The following is an 18041-nucleotide window of genomic DNA, read 5'->3' as shown; positions in this document are numbered from 1 at the left end:
TAACACGCTCTCACACGTTTATTATTTTAACATTTTGGGAGGAGTAAAATTTACATATGTGGTTTCAACAACCAGATGCATTTACACTTGTCCAGTTTCGTCTGGAATGCGGCCCAGACCACCTCCTGAAGTGGTTTGAGCGATCGGATTTATATCCGTCTCGAATACGTTTCGGAGGGCATTTACACCTGGCCTTTTCACGATGGGATAGCTATCCGATCAGACAAAACGCATGAAGTGACCAGGCGTAAACAGCCCCTTAGTGTTGATACTCGCCCTGCGTTTCAAATCTGATTCCGAAGGGCACTTAAGAGTGAGAATCGTTGTAGCCACCATATTGTGGGTTCGTTCCAAACTGCTCACAACCGGCCACTTAAAAGGGGCCTTTGGAATGAAGGAGTTCGAAGGATATGGACACTTAACTCCCATGATTCCTTGCGCAGGTTTAATTGTGTGAAAATGGCACCTTCTTAATTGGCTCGGAAGAGTTTTTGGTCTCCTATACCCTTCATCCATTTGAAACCAGTGATGTGGACAGCACTGCAGGGGAGAAATCATGTAGGCCTAACAACTTTGGAAGTACCATACAGTATATAGCACTTGAACACTGTTAAGAGCTGCCATCTTTGCCTTTTTATTTCTGAAATAGAGTATGACTCTTATTAAGCTCCCAAAACTGACTGAATATTGTCCCATTACAGATAATTTATTATTAAATAAAATGAGCTCAACCTCCAAGCAAACATCTGTGCATTTGTGTGTTGTAGATATCTTCAAAGTAGATCAGCCTGTAATAAAATGTTTCTTTATGTGGTGTGTCCAATGTGTTTTAATTGTCTGAATAATTGTCTCATGAAATCCCCTATGATAATGCATAGGAATAAAAACAGGGAGGTAACATACATAATGCATATTTATTTATTTATTTGCCCTACTATTGGCACTACATTAAAGATGCTTTCTTTTAATTAGCACACATCCTGAAATATATTGTCATATTAGTTTTTTAACTCAATGTTATTTTTGCTCACTTATAGGATAACTTATAGCCAGTCCATCCCTGGATAAAGTAAAAAGTAGACACAGGATACATCACTCTCCTCTGTAAAATTGCAACTGAACTTGGCAACAAATGATTGTATACAAGAGATTATCTTCAAAGTAGATCAGCCTGTAATAAAATGTTTCTTTATGTGGTGTGTCCAATGTGTTTTAATTGTCTGAATAATTGTCTCATGAAATCCCCTATGATAATGCATAGGAATAAAAACAGGGAGGTAACATACATAATGCATATTTATTTATTTATTTGCCCTACTATTGGCACTACATTAAAGATGCTTTCTTTTAATTAGCACACATCCTGAAATATATTGTCATATTAGTTTTTTAACTCAATGTTATTTTTGCTCACTTATAGGATAACTTATAGCCAGTCCATCCCTGGATAAAGTAAAAAGTAGACACAGGATACATCACTCTCCTCTGTAAAATTGCAACTGAACTTGGCAACAAATGATTGTATACAAGAGATTTGACATAACTACACAAGTTGTGCAACAAGAGGGTGAGAGGTTGATAACAAAAATGTTCAGTTTATGAGAAAATGATTTGTGAAAAGTGCGACTCAATTCAACTTAAATATAACATGAATGAATGATTTCTATACTGTGATGGCTTGTTGAATACTTCAGCGGCGCTCTTGAAATATACTGTTACAATATGCAGTAAAGTAATAAAAAAAAACAAAAAAAACATGCATTAGTGTAAATTTGTAGAGCATACAGGCAATTAATACAATTTACGTCAACACATAGACATATTTTACCAGACAGTGAAAGGAGCTTTTGATCAAGGCTATTTTATTAATGCATTTCAAGTACTTCAAAAAATTACATGTCGTTGCACAATACTTTTTGCAAAGTATTTAGTAAAAATGTTCAAAAGTGAGCGCAAAAGAGAAGAGAGAAAAAAACTACAAATAAAGCAAAAAAAAGAAAAGAAGGATACTGTATAAAACACAGCGGACATTAAAATCAAACAGTAGTATTAGACATTTTCTCCATCTTCTTTTTCATATTCTATCCACACCATGCTTCCATATCAGTGCACATTATTTATAAACTTAAAGCAAGACGAGCAAAAAATATTTTTTTAAAATTAAATCCTAGGCCAAATCCCCTTACAAATTCAACCAAACCCATTTACCACAGAATAACACAAAAATTATTAATTTGAAGCCAATTGCAGTCAGAACAGTAAAGTCAAGCTCGCTAAAAACCCATTTCCCATTAACATGTACAGAGACATCCACAAATGAGGTGATGATTTAGATCTAAGGGAGGACTTATAGTCAGCAATACTCATCTTCTAGAAATAAGCAAATCATAGCATGTTTTAAATGCACATCCTTAAAGGATGCAAGGTTGTTTGAGAAGACAGACTTTAGAAACATCGGACTTCCCAGTCACACTACCAGGATCCCATTCAACAAACTTAAATAGATGACAAAATATTCCTGGTCTGTTGAAATACAAAAAAGCACAAAAGAAAACTTTAAAAAAGGACATCTGTGATGCATGAATCATTTGTAACCCTTTGCCTTTGTTGAGACACACACACAGAAGACAATCAAGAGACATTTAGAGAGAATGGAAGGGTTTCTTTAAAAAAAGGATGTTGGACTGCAGTGATAGTAGTGTAGTTACCATGGGCTGGTTCAGATACACTATATAGCAACACAAGGCATATATGTATTGATTATATAGGCTGCTAGTCTGGATCTTTTGTTTTTTTAGCTATTAAAAGAGGTAATGACTGAAATCTCTTAAGAAAAGTTGCTTTGTATAAATATTGATTGGTGTGTAAAACACTAAAGAATCTAGATTGCTTTTATCATCTCTCTCTCTCTCTCTCTCTATCCCATCCTTTCACTAATGCACACCACTGAGATTTACTCATTTGTGTAACTGTCCACACTTTCCTGTTTCCAACATCTTATTGCAAAATAAAAACCTTTTATGTATTGAAAAACCAAATATTTCCTGATGTTGTGCTTCTCTTCTCAAGTCTGTCTCCTGCGGGGACCAGTGTTATCGGCTGAACATAAAGTAACAGTGACTCTCAGCAGATCAGGAGTGACAGCTTTTTTTAACCATCATCCTTCTCATTAACTCCCTCGCCCACATGGAATGAAGAACTGCAGCTATTTAGTGGTTATCAGCTGGGGAGGGAAAAAAAAAAGTGCTCTGCACAAATGTGTCTTTCAGCAAAGTGAATCTGGTAAAGGCCTTTCACCAATAGAAACTCTCTGTGCTGTTATTTCCTATTATATCCTGAGTGTCAGTTAAACATCCTTAATTATCATTATCCAACAGAATAGAAAAAATGACATGACTGAAAAAGATCTGATGTATTTTGAGATCTCTGTACAATTGCACGCAGGAGACAATGAGAAAGCTTCAGAAATAAAAGCTTTTTAATCCTTTTGCTTGCATTTTAAAAACATCTTAATTACATATTGGAAAACGAGCCTTTTTAAAGAGTTCTCTCAGCCATTGTTGATAGGCAGAAATATCTATGTGATATCCCATCATGCTCATCTCCACAGGAGGGTGGCAATCCAAAAAAAAAGGGATAAAAAGGCAAAAAAGGGGAAAAAATGGTTTAATCACTTGAGAAAGAATATGAAAAGCAGAAAAAAACAGAACAAAAATCATTAATTCTGTCCTCTTCCTCATGACTAGCTTCTGAATTTTTCTCTGAGCTATGCAACGAAAGCTTTGCTGGCTCCCAGAGCAGTGGTTTCTTACTCTTTAAAACGGTTGTTTTCTTAAGTATAGTCCTTTGAAGTCCTTTTATTTGCCAGTTTCTTAGTTTGTAGATGGGGCTCATTGATTGACTCAGCTAACTCTTTGGAGTGAAGTGTTTCCCACTGTAGGCACTAGGAAGAACCAAGGCAATGAGGAGGCTGTCTCAGCGTCGCATCTGGCCCATCTGATAGTTCTCTCTCTGCTGGCGATGGCGCTGCGGCTGGGTCTGTGCAGCGGGATTTCTTCTCCTCTTCAGTGTGCCTAAACAATAACACATACAGGTATGATTAATCACTTGAGGTGCAGGGGTTAAACTAGGGTTTTGAAGTTAACGCAATTCTTCAAATTCAGTGACGTGACCTCGCCGAATATCGCCTCTACCAGAGTCCACTACTCTAATAAACATTAAATGTGTTTTTCGGACTGGGGTAAAGTGAAAATATTCCAAAATATAAAATGTTCTGCGCTTTAAATAGTTTTTGACTACAGAAAAAAAAAACGGATGTTTGAGTGATTGTTTTAAGGTTGTACTCTGGACTAAAACTCTGGCTTAAGCCTAAAGTATACTTCAGTTTTTACATGTACGCTAGGGTATGCGTACAGTGGACACTGCGTAAATGTCAACAGCATAGTTCACGCCTTGTCCAAAAGATGGCAACTGCCTCTGCCCGTTGTTTCACATTCACTTTGCCCATTGACAAGCGCTTATGTGAGGGGTTGAAGTAGGGTATTGAGTTAGGTAATACTTTTTAGGCATCGACTGAATTGCTTCGATACCATCAAGCATCGAAAAATGTTTTGTCGTTTGGTACCAAATTTTGATACCTAAATGGGTTAACCCCATCAATATCAGTGAGCCAATAAGCATGCAGCATGCTTGATGTACCTAAATCAAGTGCTGGTGATTGAGGCATCAAGGAAAAACACTAGTTTACGCCGGTTACGTGTCCCAACCCCCATAGATGCAATGCTACGTTAACACTAGTGCGTTTTCATTCATACTGGCGTTTCCACTGCGTTTCAGAAAAGATCTCTGTCCACACTACACGACTGAATGCATGTTGCGTAACTATTTTTGCACACTGTAGCATAATGCTACATAAGACAATTTATAAGATTTATACTACACTTTTACTCAAAACTCACTTTAAACCACAATCGACTGTTTGTAATTGTAATCTCATGTGTGTTTTGCCCATATAATTTTGCTGAAATGTTATTTTACATCAAGCTAATCGCTACACCTGCTTAGCATTTCTTATGTAAACACCCTGCATTATGTAAATTAGGCAGAATCTCATAAAAATCACATACAAATCATATAATTTCATAATTGTGTGTTTATTAGCTTCATGTGTCATTCTTAGAAATGTTTTTCTGGGTTTCTTATTGTGACGAGTGGGGGCGGGGCCGAGAGCCGTGGGAACGGAGCGAGGCAGGTGATGTAATTGATAATGAGCGACACCTTCGTAGCTCCTCCTTTTATCCTTCCGGAGCTCCTCCGTGAGACTCGAGACCGGTGAGTGGTGCAGGTGTCGCTCATTATCAATTACTCCACCGGCCTCGCTCCGTTCCCACGGCTCTCGGCCCCGCCCCCACTCGTCACACTTATGTACAGAACTGAATGCGGAAATGTAAAGGGCATTCATAATAGGATTAGGGTTGTTTTTTGAAGTAATGTGTAAAGTAATCTTGTTAAAATGGATTTCATAATATTGGTATCGAAAAAAGTATAGATCAGGAACTATGTATTCGGCAGAAGTATAGTTCAGGAACTAAGTAAAGGTATCGTATTGGTAGTTTAAACAAAAACAATGATATTTTTATTGCTCATAATGTCTGGAGAAAAATGGCACAGATACTGTACAAGGATTCAACTTCCCAGCATACGTGTTGAGCACCTGCGTTAGTGCATTCTATGAAATGGAGTATACTTTGAAAGAATATACATTTGCTGTATGCATACACTAAACATTCCCATCAAAACTGAAGTATGTAACAAGAGGGAGGAACATTCCTATTCTACAGAGCATTTGATTGGACAAAAATCAAGTCTGGCCTGTTTTTCTTGGAAAAGATATACTGAATTTTAAATGCATTTATCTGCTAATGAATTATGTAACAATTATGTGTAATAATAGTATACAGACGAGCTGTATGTTAGTGGTCATGTGGGATATATTCCTGGCTGTGGTTTGGTAGGGAAGTCTGAGCCACTTATGACCGGGTGATGATTTAGACAGGGATCATTTGGGGTACATTACCTGGCAGTGGTCTAGGTGGGGGTAATTTAGGGTTGCTGCTAGGTGTGTGCACACTGCAGATCTTGATGAACCCAGCCATTAGCATGATGAGAGCAATGCCCATTAGAAGAACTGCCCACCAATGCTCCTGAAACACAAATATTAAAATGAGATGAGCACTGCAAGTAATAAAGAATATTGCTGAGTGAAGTATCACTTCTCATGGTCTTTCATAGCGATTAAAGCCGCAAACAAATGCAGGGAACAAGTATTTAGGGATTACATAAATGAGACACTTGCCACTATCCACTCTGCAATGCTCGAGTAAAGCTCAGGGTTGAAAATGGCCTTCTTAAGCCTTGCCAGAGGGCCATCAGCATCCACCAGCCTACACTTCATGAAGACATCACAGTAACCTTTGAAGTCATTACAAGGAGAGCCAGGCTGTAACGTGGTGACCTGTTTGTTAAAGTAATTAGCCCATGTATCTGAGCTAGTGCTGCTGCAAGTGTTGGGCTGACCTACAAAGACAAACAAGAAACAATGGGATTAGTAAAATTTGTTAAATACATATTTAAAATATATATTTCTTTGGAATTACTTTACATGTTTTATGACAATTAAAAAAATTTATTTGTTGGGGTCTGGACTGCATGCTTGAGAAATCGGTCAGTGTTACTCACCCTTCTTCATACAGCACACATGACACAGCTCTGTGTCGTCTTTCCCCTCCTCAGTGGCACAAGTGCAAACATCTAGACCATACTTCTGACAGATAGAGCCAGAGCAAACCTGAAAGAGAAAGAATTCTCAGACAAAATGTCCTCAAAACAAAGACAACTATTACACACACATATGCACATATACAGTGAGAAATATTCAATGCTTGGAAGTCTTCATGTGTATGCATTTGGGCCAACATGAAAATATTTTTTCATGCCAACGTGAAAACAAATAGGTCAAATTGTATTACAGTTATTAAATGCAAAATCTGTTTATACTTTGACATTAAATTCTTGACATTGAGACTTTTTATAGCATTGTCAATTCCAAGGGACAGAAAACATGTACAGAATGAGCACACAGCTCATGATGCAGCACCTACCCCATTAAGGCAGACTTGGGTATTTGCATGGCAGGATGTAAAGTTTTCTTTAGGCGTTGAGGTGGGGCACTGGGCAGAGTTTCCATTGCACATGCCCTGAAGAGCACACTCAGACACCTCCCTGCATTTCACATTGCTGGACTTAAAGGTGCACTCTGACGTGCAGCATGGACCCTGACTGGGACTGCAAGAGAAACGTACAAGAACAAATTAACACTTTATTGCACTTAATGAAATAAGTGTTAGTTTATACTTTGACATTAAATTCTTGACATTGAGACTTTTTATAGCATTGTCAATTCCAAGGGACAGAAAACATGTACAGAATGAGCACACAGCTCATGATGCAGCACCTACCCCATTAAGGCAGACTTGGGTATTTGCATGGCAGGATGTAAAGTTTTCTTTAGGCGTTGAGGTGGGGCACTGGGCAGAGTTTCCATTGCACATGCCCTGAAGAGCACACTCAGACACCTCCCTGCATTTCACATTGCTGGACTTAAACGTGCACTCTGACATGCAGCATGGACCCTGACTGGGACTGCAAGAGAAAAGTACAAGAAAAAATTAACACTTTATTGCACTTAATGAAATAAGTGTTAACGTAATAAGAAATTACTGCTAATGATACAGATTAAACAGACTGTTAAAGTTCTTCTTGCGCACCTGCATTTAACGTTTGGCTTCAGTTTACACTTCAGTGCCTCTGGCGCATTGGCATCATAGCAGCACTTGTCCTTGCATTGATCGCTATAGCCACAGTCACACTCTTCATTAACCTCAACCAAACCATTACCACAGATGGGCTGTCCTGATTCTGGAAAAGAACAAGACAGTGAGAGAGAGAAAGGGAGACTAAAAAAAGAAGTCTGCCACCTGATCAGGGCTGGAGGAATCAGTTTTTTGAGACTTTGATGAAACATTTCTACAGAACGGCGCCATGAGCTCATTACAATGACAATCCTCCCAGAGCGATCTGAGGTTAAGTGCCTCACTCAAGGCCACCGCCGTCATAGCTCATGTCTCGCTCCAGCCGAGAGCCTTAAACACGACTCCACACAATCATGTGACATACAAAAATCAGTAAAAATAGTGCACAATGTACTGTATTAATATGAAAGAATTTTCTGCATTTATTTTTTACAGGTGTTTTATCTGTAATTTTACACTTCATTGCATTGTGTTTTAGAAACTGTCCATAAATCTACTAGATGATATCCTGGCAGAAAATTACCAGTAAAATTTTTTTTTTTACAGTGAATTCTCGTATGAGGTTAAAATCTCACCAACAAAGCAGAGGAATCTCTTCTTATCTAGCACTTGGCTGATGTTGCGAATGCTGCAGATGGAGAACTTGTTGTTGTTGAACTTGTCTCCTGATGTGGCTCTTGCATACATGATGTAGTTGCCTCTTTCTTTCTGGTCCTGAGTCTTAGACTCTCCCGGAGAGCAATCACTTCCTGAGTCATGCTGGAAGACAGAGAAAGAAGACCGGTGTAATCAGCGTACAGACACATTTGAAATATTCACTATCCTAGCAGCTATTGCCCTGCAGCGTTTGCCTGAAGCTACGTAAGAAGGGTTGGAAACCTGGTCAGTACCAGAATGAAGTTCAGAAAAACTAAGGTTGCTTTTGAAGGTGTTACTAGGGCCAGAAGGGGGTGCTCTCTCTGCAATCTATGCAAGTAATGCACATTTTGCACCATTACAATGAAGGGGACTGGACACTAAAAAAAGGTCCTCTGTGTTTGTTGGTCCTAAGCTGGTTTAAGGAGCCTGGCCAAACTAATGTTCAGCTGGTTTTCTAGCTGACCACCTGAACAGACCATACTGAGAGAGCAGATATCCCTATGAATCTCAGTAAAAACATTTTGAGTGTGGGAAAAGTGCTTTATAAACGAAATTAACTAATTATAAGTATTCTAAAACTATTCTCTTTGCAACTGAACTATACGTATTTGGCAGAAACGAGATGCTAATTGGCCTGCAACTACAATAAAACTAGCCTGAAAATTCCCACCACTATTTTTCAGTGGGCCATGGGCCAATTCTTAGCAATTGCTTTTAAACTGAAACAATTTACACTGGATTGAGAAAATGCGAGGTCAGGTTACTACAAAAGACTAGCTAGATGAATCTGACAATTTAAAGGTCTCAAAGGCAGTACTGTAATGGATGCTTTATTCTTAGAGCTTTAGAGAGTAAAATTAATTTGTTCATAAAGGATTCAGCTGAGGGGTGTTTCTATTGCTAATCTGTCAAGTATGCTGCACATGAATTGAGAAGGACTCACCGGAGAGCCGAAGTTATGTCCGACCTCATGAGCGAAGGTGATGTGGGAGACTTTAGGGGGAACGTGTGAAGCATAGTTTTGCACGGTGATGATGCCAGTGTTCAGAGACTTCCTCTTCCCATCAGAGTACTGCTTATTCTTCTCACAGATTCCACCAGAGCTGCCTGAAACCAGAGAAGCATCAATTAAAAAATAATTAATTAAACGATAAATAAAATAAATCCTAAATTACATAAAATCTCTATGTGATGGTATCATTATCATCATAATCCTTAAGTGGTGAAATCATAAAGCAATTAAAAGAGCCATAAAAACAATTTTGTATACATTATTTTGCTCTACTCATAAACATTTCTACAAACATCCAAGTGAATGTAATAAGTGTATTAATTATTATTTTCTTTTACTTCTCCTTCAAATTTTATTTGCAGACTCCACATTAATTCTCCCAATAGTATAAATATTTTGGCCCTTTCAACCTGCTGTTTGTTTGATTGTCCCAACCATGCTGACACAGCAACACTGGCTTTACCAATGATTTGGGGTCGAGTCAAGAGTCAAGACCATCTCTTTGTCCAACCAATGGAAGATTGGGACGGGGGAATGTGTGCAAAAACTGTTTGGTGACCCTGGTGTTTAAACTTGATTAATCACTCAACACTGACAAGTGTAGAAATGAAGTGATCTCACTGTAGCTGTGGCTCAGACGCCCACAAAAGAAGCAAATATCACTGAATAAAAACAACCGGCGTTGCGTACACATAGACAGAGGGCAAAGACACACGCCACTCTGCCATCAGAACACTAGTACCTGTAAAATGGTTGTGTGTGATAATACTCCCACACACCTTCTGCTCAAATTAGACTAAAGAAAACTAATTAAGTGTACTGGCAAAATAACAAAACTTCAGTTTTACAACTCACAAGCAAGGTGGGCTACACATCTCTAAGAATCTTTATTCCAATGGTTTAGAGTTTGAAATTTGTCATCTCACACTACTGTTTTGAATGTCCACACTGGAAGGAAAAAGACTGAACTTGTAATTCAGCCATTCAAATCAGTATTATCACAGATTATTACATCAGCACTATGAGCACAATTTATCAGCATTAAATTGTAAGCATGTTTGAATTAATTTTCTGTTATGTTCCTTGCCTGATGATACAAAGACACTTGCACACAAACACAAACATGTAGGCTGATTCGTTTGTTCACTCAGCTCAGTGGTTCACAAAGACAGCAATTGCTGCTGTCCCTAGTGACTAGCCGGAGCGGAACCAAAGCAGCAGACTTTAACAATGCTAATTTACCTTTATTGATTGACAGAATGTTTGTGGGTATGTGTCTGTGTGTGTTTCCTCCTCAAGAACAGTGTTTAAGTCTCAGGACTTATTTATCATAAATGTAGTTATGTTCCAGAAAGGTCTTTATTTTGAGTGCAAAGAGAAAGACTGTTCCATCAAAGACTTAATTCTTACTTTTCGTTGAAATACAGACATTATTTAAAGTGACATTCAAAAGTCATTATGTAGATATGAGCTTGTTTTATGCTCAAAAATATTCATATCATAACTAAAAACTGAAATATGCATAAGCATCCAGTTCCATCTGGTGCAAAAACACAATTGCCCTAATGAGGACTCAACTGCTTTACAATAGGTTAAGCATCTTAACAAGCCTTCATACATTAAACAAGACAACATAAATGCTCATAAACTTGAGTTAATAAAAATCAATACAAAAAACTGTATTTTTAAATAAATTAAGCAGAACTGTTTATGCAACAAGCTGTGTATCTGTGTGTTAGTGAATGTCTGAGCAGCAGGCAGAAAAGTGAACTGAAATCCTCAAAGTGATCTCACATTCTGAATATGTCAAAGAGGTGAGAGAGATGCACACCTGCCTAGCAACATGAATACATTAATAGAAACAAACATGCACTAAAAGTGATGAAAAGAATCTCGCTTTCAAGGTGTGTATGTTTGTGTTAAAGAAAGGCAAATATGTGAAAACACTAAAAGGGTTTTTATCAAGCGGAGCTGAAAGGCAAGCAGTACTCAGCTTTACAGTCCTATTCTGTATGCAAAGCATGGATGCAGTGCTGTCCTTGTCTAACTTCTCTTTACATTGAGACTAACACAGTTTAGATAACTACTACAAAAGTAATAAAAAAATAACATCTCAGAAAATGCAGAATATGAAAATGCAAAATGCATGAATTGATTTCATAATCCGTGCGCACGCTTTCGCAATCCGTTCCCACAGGTTTGTAAACTGTACTCACGGACTCATTTTAGAAGAACAAATCTTATTGTATATGGTTTTATTGTGTATTATTAAGTGGAATACATTAAATTGTCTTAACTGCATGCTCACAGCGATTCTCTTTCAATTGTAGCATGCACGAGGTGGAATACGATTTAATAAGAATGATGTGCATCAAAAATCTTCTGTTTATTTGTGATAATATTAGCACTTTATTATTATTGTCTAATAAACCTGGCCTTGTGTATTACGACTGACTTTTTACTGCTTTGTTCCTCTTTTGTAAGTCGTTTTGGATAAAAGCTTTTTCTAAATGCATATGTAAATGTAATATTAACAATAGCTTAATAATAATAATAATAATTATTATTATTATTAATTTATAACTATAAATGAGGCATAAGACAGTAATATGTTTATCATAAAATAAGTCATGAATGCTTTATTTTTAAATAACCTTTTACAGTTTTGGAAATTTGTGCACTATTCATTCTTAACATGAAGACTTGTTTTGGTGATTTTATTATAGGCCTACTAAGCATTTTCCCCCCAAAATTAGACCATTTAGTGTAGGGCTTAAATACATTGTACAGAATACTTCCCAATGACTCTCTCTGTCTACCTTTATGCTTCCATCCAATACTATGGTATTTCCTAATGCAGCTACTTCTCTTCTGCAGTACTGTCTTATTGCAATCCGGTCTCCAAATCTGGGGACGTATGTCAGTAGTTGCTCATCTGACATACTATTGACTGCATCTTGAATACATCCAACTCTCTATCGTTTTTTTAGAACATTCACGAAATTCTCCATTTTGAAAAATAAAGTTTAAACAATTGGCCTGGTTGAATCTGCCGGCACAGACTGGGGGCGGGGCTACAAATCCGTGAGTACAGTTTTACAAACCCCTGGGAACGGATTGCAAAAGCATGCGCACGGATTATGAATTTGTGGGTACGGATTAAAAATCCGAAGGTACGGTTTACAAAATCTGAGTGCACGGATTGAAAATTCGTGGGTATGGTTTATTAATCCGTGGGCACGATTTGTTAAACTGAGGGAACCGTTTAAGAATTTGTGAATACGGTTTATAAACTGAGGGGACGAATTGCAAAACCGTCGCCACGGATTGATTTTTTTTCCCCTACAGGTGACTTCCCGGGCTCCGTAGAACAGAACAAAATAGAATCAATGCTATTTAAACACATCTATCTAAATAAGGACATTTCTTAGACTTCTGTTATGTTCATAAGAAGTTCAATATAATGAATACAGATGAATACAGAATTAAAATTATTTACATGCTTATTACTTTTAAACAAATGTATTATTACTATTAATTATAATACTTTATTTATTTGGATTTTCAAATGCAGTTTCACATCTGATTCGCATCGCAGGTCTTCAGCCCTGCCTCGCCCCCTGACATGTATGTAGACTTGTGCCTGTATTCGGTAATGCGATATATTACCTTAATGAATATGCACGATATTGCGTGATAATACCGAATACCGTGATAAAAGCATTAGCAATTAATCGCAACATGAGAATTTGATACCGGCATATCCCTACATGTATGCTGATTTCATTTCAGTTCAGCAGACACTACTTTAGGTCACTAGCACACACAGAAAACCTCTCAGGAGATAAAACTGGGGAGACTTTTTATGTGCATCTCTGATCGTACCTGAAGGAGCCCCGACCCAGGCCAGACCCAGGACTCCATCGTCAAAGTCTCTATCTGTGAAGACGTAGGCTAGGCAGTAGTCATCGTGATTCTGCTCTGAGTTGAGTTCTAGAAATTTCTCCACACCGATGTTGGGAAATCGAAAAGGGTTCGTACGATCGCTCTCATCATCAGTAGTGTTGATCTGAAACGAAGACGCAAACCAACTTCAGTTTAATACAAATGACAGTCTGCAGTTGATGTTTAGTCTACATGAGATACAGGATAGATCGAACATCTTGTCTACATTCTTAGAAAGACGTCACTGATTTTTTTTCCCACCATCTCACGTAAGAGTGTCGTGTTAAAACAGTTAAAACAAGTTTGTCTGTTTTTGTGCACTAAACACTTTTGTCCAAAACCTCTTTTAACCTCTTAAGACCCGAGAAAAGATTTTTAGGAAAAAAAAAGAGATTTAAATGATAATTACAAAATATTATCATATTTCCATAAGAGTGTCACTAAATTAATATCAGACATATTTGAAGACCAAGGAGAGGGAGTGGTCATGGTGAAACATCCAAACATTTAGTATCTCTGAAAAGCCCTGAATGTGCTTTGTACAGGACATCCAGACTTAAAACTGTGGCATGTATAGTCTCAGAGAAATACACCAAAATATAATGTCCTCATATGAGGTCACAGGGTCTCAGGAGGTTAAAACATTCTGTGTGAACGGACCCTTAAGTAGCCAAAAAAATCAACTGTAGAGCCGTAGTCTGGGACTAAAAAGTGAACTGTACTAGTCTTCAAAAGAGCTGCAGTACATGGTCTGACATGCTTTTATTGACATCTGGTCAATACTGGGCAAGATCTGTAACCCCTCAGCGTAACAACATGAGCCAGTCAGTCGAGAAGGACTTGTATTCTAGCCAGCAAATCATGGTGGATAGGAAGAAGAATATCCTGTTTATATACCAGACATATTTACATTAGCATCAGTAACTACAAAATACTCTTAATCCATATTTCACTTCCAACAGGGAACGACATACATATAATTAATAGTAAGACTGAAGAAAGGGAGAAACACACTCACCTTAATTCTCTTCACCATGAAGCTGATATTGCGAATGCCCTGAAAATCTGTGCTTTGATAGATGGAGTCAATGGCCTTTACATGACTGGAAATCTGCACAACCCAAAAGAACAAGCCTATAAACGTACAATATAAAAAGCTGCATGCACTATATACCACTAAGTCACCTGTGCTTTAGGTGTACCTGTGCGATCACAGCCTCCCTGGTGCCGTAGTATTTGAAAAAGAGGTGATCCGTCTGAATGAAGAGCTGACAGGTATTTCTCTCTACCTGTGCTGCACGACGTTTCCTCAGGATCACCGGTCCATCAGCCATCTCTTCGTCAAGGACGTGGTTCTTCTGCTGCAGAGAAAACAGCAAGACATATAAAAACTAGGGATGCACCGATACCACTTTTTCCAGTACTCGCCCGATACGATACTTTTATTTTTGGTACTTAATATTATATTCATTGCATACATATACTTCGTAGACATCCTTAATCTCTAATAACTCCATTCTGCTGTCTGTTGTTGGTGTTTCATTGTCTAAATATGGCACTTATCACCTGCTGTTTGGTATCGGCGTTTGGTATCGGGGCATTTTAACGAGTACGAGTACAGGAGCTCAGTATCGGGCCCGATACCGATACCAGTATCGGTGCATCCCTAATAAAAACCTAACTGAAGAGGCTGAGAAGAAACATTTTTTTATGTTTGAGCACAAAATAATTTCTAATTATTTATAATAAACGAATGCATTTCTCATCATTGATAATCTATATCTAATTTATATCAGATGAAGTACGGATGTGTTCAGGCAAGGTTTCAAATTGAAATCTGAACTTCAGAATCATGGGAAACAGGAAATGTTCCAGATCTCTCGGTGTGGTGGGGTTTCCATGTTTGTTTGCATTGTGAGATCAGAAACACGGTGCTAGTTGGTGATATCGGTGGTGTTCAGCTGAGTTGTGTGAAGGGGTGTTGGTGCTGACCTGGGTGGGCTCCTCCACTGCAGATGCCTGGTATTTCTTCATTCGCTCAAAAACAGTGTGATCTGCACAGCCTCCTTCTGCTCCGTATTTATGAGGATAATCTGGGTAGGAAAAATCAAACGTTTCTTGAAAACCAAAGCAACACAATGCTCTTAGTGTACATTTTAAAATGATACTGTTAACATGTGAAGTCTCTAATTAGGCGACCTGCTGCATTTTTGCCCTTTATGGCCTTTTATTTACATTTTCTATTTATTTTAAACTTCAGTATTTCACATCTAAATATGATACATAACTGAAATTTTTTTGAGTCAGAACTAGACATTTATCCTGAGGGAAGCCTCTCAGCGAGGAAACTGCAAATAGCACTATCACACACTACACCTAAGGAAGAACTGCAAACACAGCTGTTACAAAGTCCACCTATTCCTGTTACTGTAATGGGAACAGCATAGTGTTACTGATACTTGACGTCTCAGCCTTTTTGTGGCTGCAGAGCATAAAATCTTCTTATATCAACTGCACTGCTTACTATTTACAGAATTTAATACCACACTGACAGTTTCTTTCATTACTGCTATTGCTTACCAATCACTACTTGACGGTTACATTTGATGACTGAACAAAGAAAAGGTTCTATACCTTCACTCACACTAACAACTTTCAAAATACTGTTCAAAAGTTTGGGGTTTGCACAAAAATTCAGTAAAAACAGTAATTTAGTGAAATATAATTTAAAGTAACTGTTTTCTATTTTGAATATATTTTAAAATGTATTGTATTCCTGTGAGGGCAAAGCTGACTTTTCAGCAGCCATTACTCCAGTCCTCAGTGTCACATGATCCAGAAATAATTTTTCCCTCCAAGATTATTTGATTAAAAGAAAGTTCAAAAGAATTTAAAAAAAAAAATGTTTGTAGCAATGTTACTCTCATTTTTGAGCAATTTATTGCATCCTTGTTGAATAAAAGAAATATTAATTTATTCACAAAAAATCTGATCATATAAACAATCATATAAAATCACCTCAGTTGTCGTTTCATTAACATACACACACATAAAAAAAAATTACACATATATTGTATGTATGTATACCTATCCGTGTCATTAATGTTAACCAACAAAAGATGTTAAATAAATATGTTAAGTAATATGTTAAGTTATCCGTATCTCTTTCGTATATAAAAGAGAAGAATTAATGACTATTTTTGTTTGAAGACTACATATAAAATAGCTACCAAAATAAATGTTGGTAACTGCAGTTTGACTAAAAGTTGACAAAAATGCAATGACTTTTCGTCGACTAAAACTAGACTAAAACTATGAAAGACTCAAATGACTAAAATGTGACTAAGACTATTAAGCATTTTCGTCTCAAGATAAAGACTAAGACTAAATCAAAAATGGCTGTCAAAATTAACACTGCACATCACGATTCGATTCGATTCAATTACGACTCAGAGGGTTGCGATGCTATGATAAAACAATTATCGATGCATCTTTTGTTTTAATACAGATTTTCTTTTTCCTCACTGTCTGACTATTAAAGCAGAGTATCTGGAATGACCCATAATGAATTTACTTCCAAGATTTTATTAATGAAACAAATGGAAGTGATTTGGCAAGTCAACAACAAGGTTACAAAGAACCAATGGGAAATGAAACATGTGCCTGTAGCAGCATACTTGTAGTAAATTAATACAGACTTAAGCATATTCTGTAATATGGTTTCTCATATTTGTTGTGTTTCCACAATATTTTAGTTTGGCTTGACAACTTGCATATAGTGTGCCTCTTGTCCAGGGTCTTTCCCCTCCAGCCAGAAGCCAAAGTGCTTCCATACCCTAGCTTTTAACGCAGACGGTGCCAGTCTGATTTCACGCGCCACCATCATGCATCTGTTAAACCTTTACTGCACGCTTCTGCGGCACGTTATGGCTCCGACGCGGCCATCGGAGCTGATCGCAGCCACTCTAGTCAATGCTTGTGTTTACACCATCCGCGCCGCAGCACGTTTCTGAAGCACTGCCTGCAACTGCACAAAACACTTTCACTACGAGAGAAAGCGGCAGCCGCGCAGCGATTCCACCGCTTGCCACGTCCCGTGTGAAAGGGCCTTAACACTGTGAGTTGGCAACGGTGTGAGTTGGCAATGCATACAGAACGGAACAAAACCTTGTCGGATCCATAACGCTCCGCAGACGCATGCAGTGTAAATAAGGGGTTAGAGTTCCGCCTTTTGCGTTCGGTCAACATCACGTTATCAATTAACATTCAGAAATAGAAAATCGATTCATGACATTTGTGAATCGATTCAGAATCGTCCACGTTTGCATCGCGATGCATCTAAGAATCAATTTTTTTCCCCCACCCCGAGTGTTCATGATTCAACAATAAGATGAGACTGGGCAAAAATGGCATTCATGGGAGAGTTACAAGGCAAAAGCCATTGCTGACCAAAAAGAACACAAAAGCGTGTCTCACATTTGCTAAAAAATATCTTGATTATCCCCAAGACTTTTGGGCAAATATTCTGTGGACTGATGAGACAAAAGTTGAACTTTTTGGAAGGTGTGTGTCCC

The 18041-nt window shown here is 37.8% G+C and overlaps 1 protein-coding gene across 3 annotated transcripts in view; it reads right to left on the bottom strand.

Annotated features, from left to right (window-relative positions):
* Positions 1-2043: 2043 nt before the first annotated feature.
* The window catches only part of LOC107750500 (disintegrin and metalloproteinase domain-containing protein 10-like), a 71537-nt gene continuing 55539 nt past the window's right edge, over positions 2044-18041 (bottom strand). The window contains exons 5-16 of one of the 3 annotated variants that reach the window (XM_016565900.1): positions 15460-15560; positions 14670-14828; positions 14486-14578; positions 13408-13591; positions 9454-9617; positions 8447-8630; positions 7827-7977; positions 7518-7701; positions 6739-6847; positions 6356-6576; positions 6077-6203; positions 2044-4073 (exon numbers count right to left, since the gene is read on the bottom strand). In XM_016565900.1, coding sequence (XP_016421386.1) covers positions 3976-4073; positions 6077-6203; positions 6356-6576; positions 6739-6847; positions 7518-7701; positions 7827-7977; positions 8447-8630; positions 9454-9617; positions 13408-13591; positions 14486-14578; positions 14670-14828; positions 15460-15560 — 1775 coding nt within the window. In that variant the 3' untranslated portion in view covers positions 2044-3975. Of the gene's footprint in view, positions 4074-6076; positions 6204-6355; positions 6577-6738; positions 6848-7160; positions 7345-7517; positions 7702-7826; positions 7978-8446; positions 8631-9453; positions 9618-13407; positions 13592-14485; positions 14579-14669; positions 14829-15459; positions 15561-18041 lie in introns of all 3 variants that reach the window. The other 2 variants (XM_016565899.1, XM_016565901.1) reach the window with 2 other exon arrangements.

The sequence above is a fragment of the Sinocyclocheilus rhinocerous genome, unplaced genomic scaffold (genome assembly GCF_001515625.1).
Source record: "Sinocyclocheilus rhinocerous isolate Xijiao unplaced genomic scaffold, SAMN03320098_v1.1 scaffold19, whole genome shotgun sequence".
Taxonomy (NCBI): Eukaryota; Metazoa; Chordata; class Actinopteri; order Cypriniformes; family Cyprinidae; genus Sinocyclocheilus; species Sinocyclocheilus rhinocerous.
This window is presented reverse-complemented; position numbering and strand designations above follow the sequence as displayed.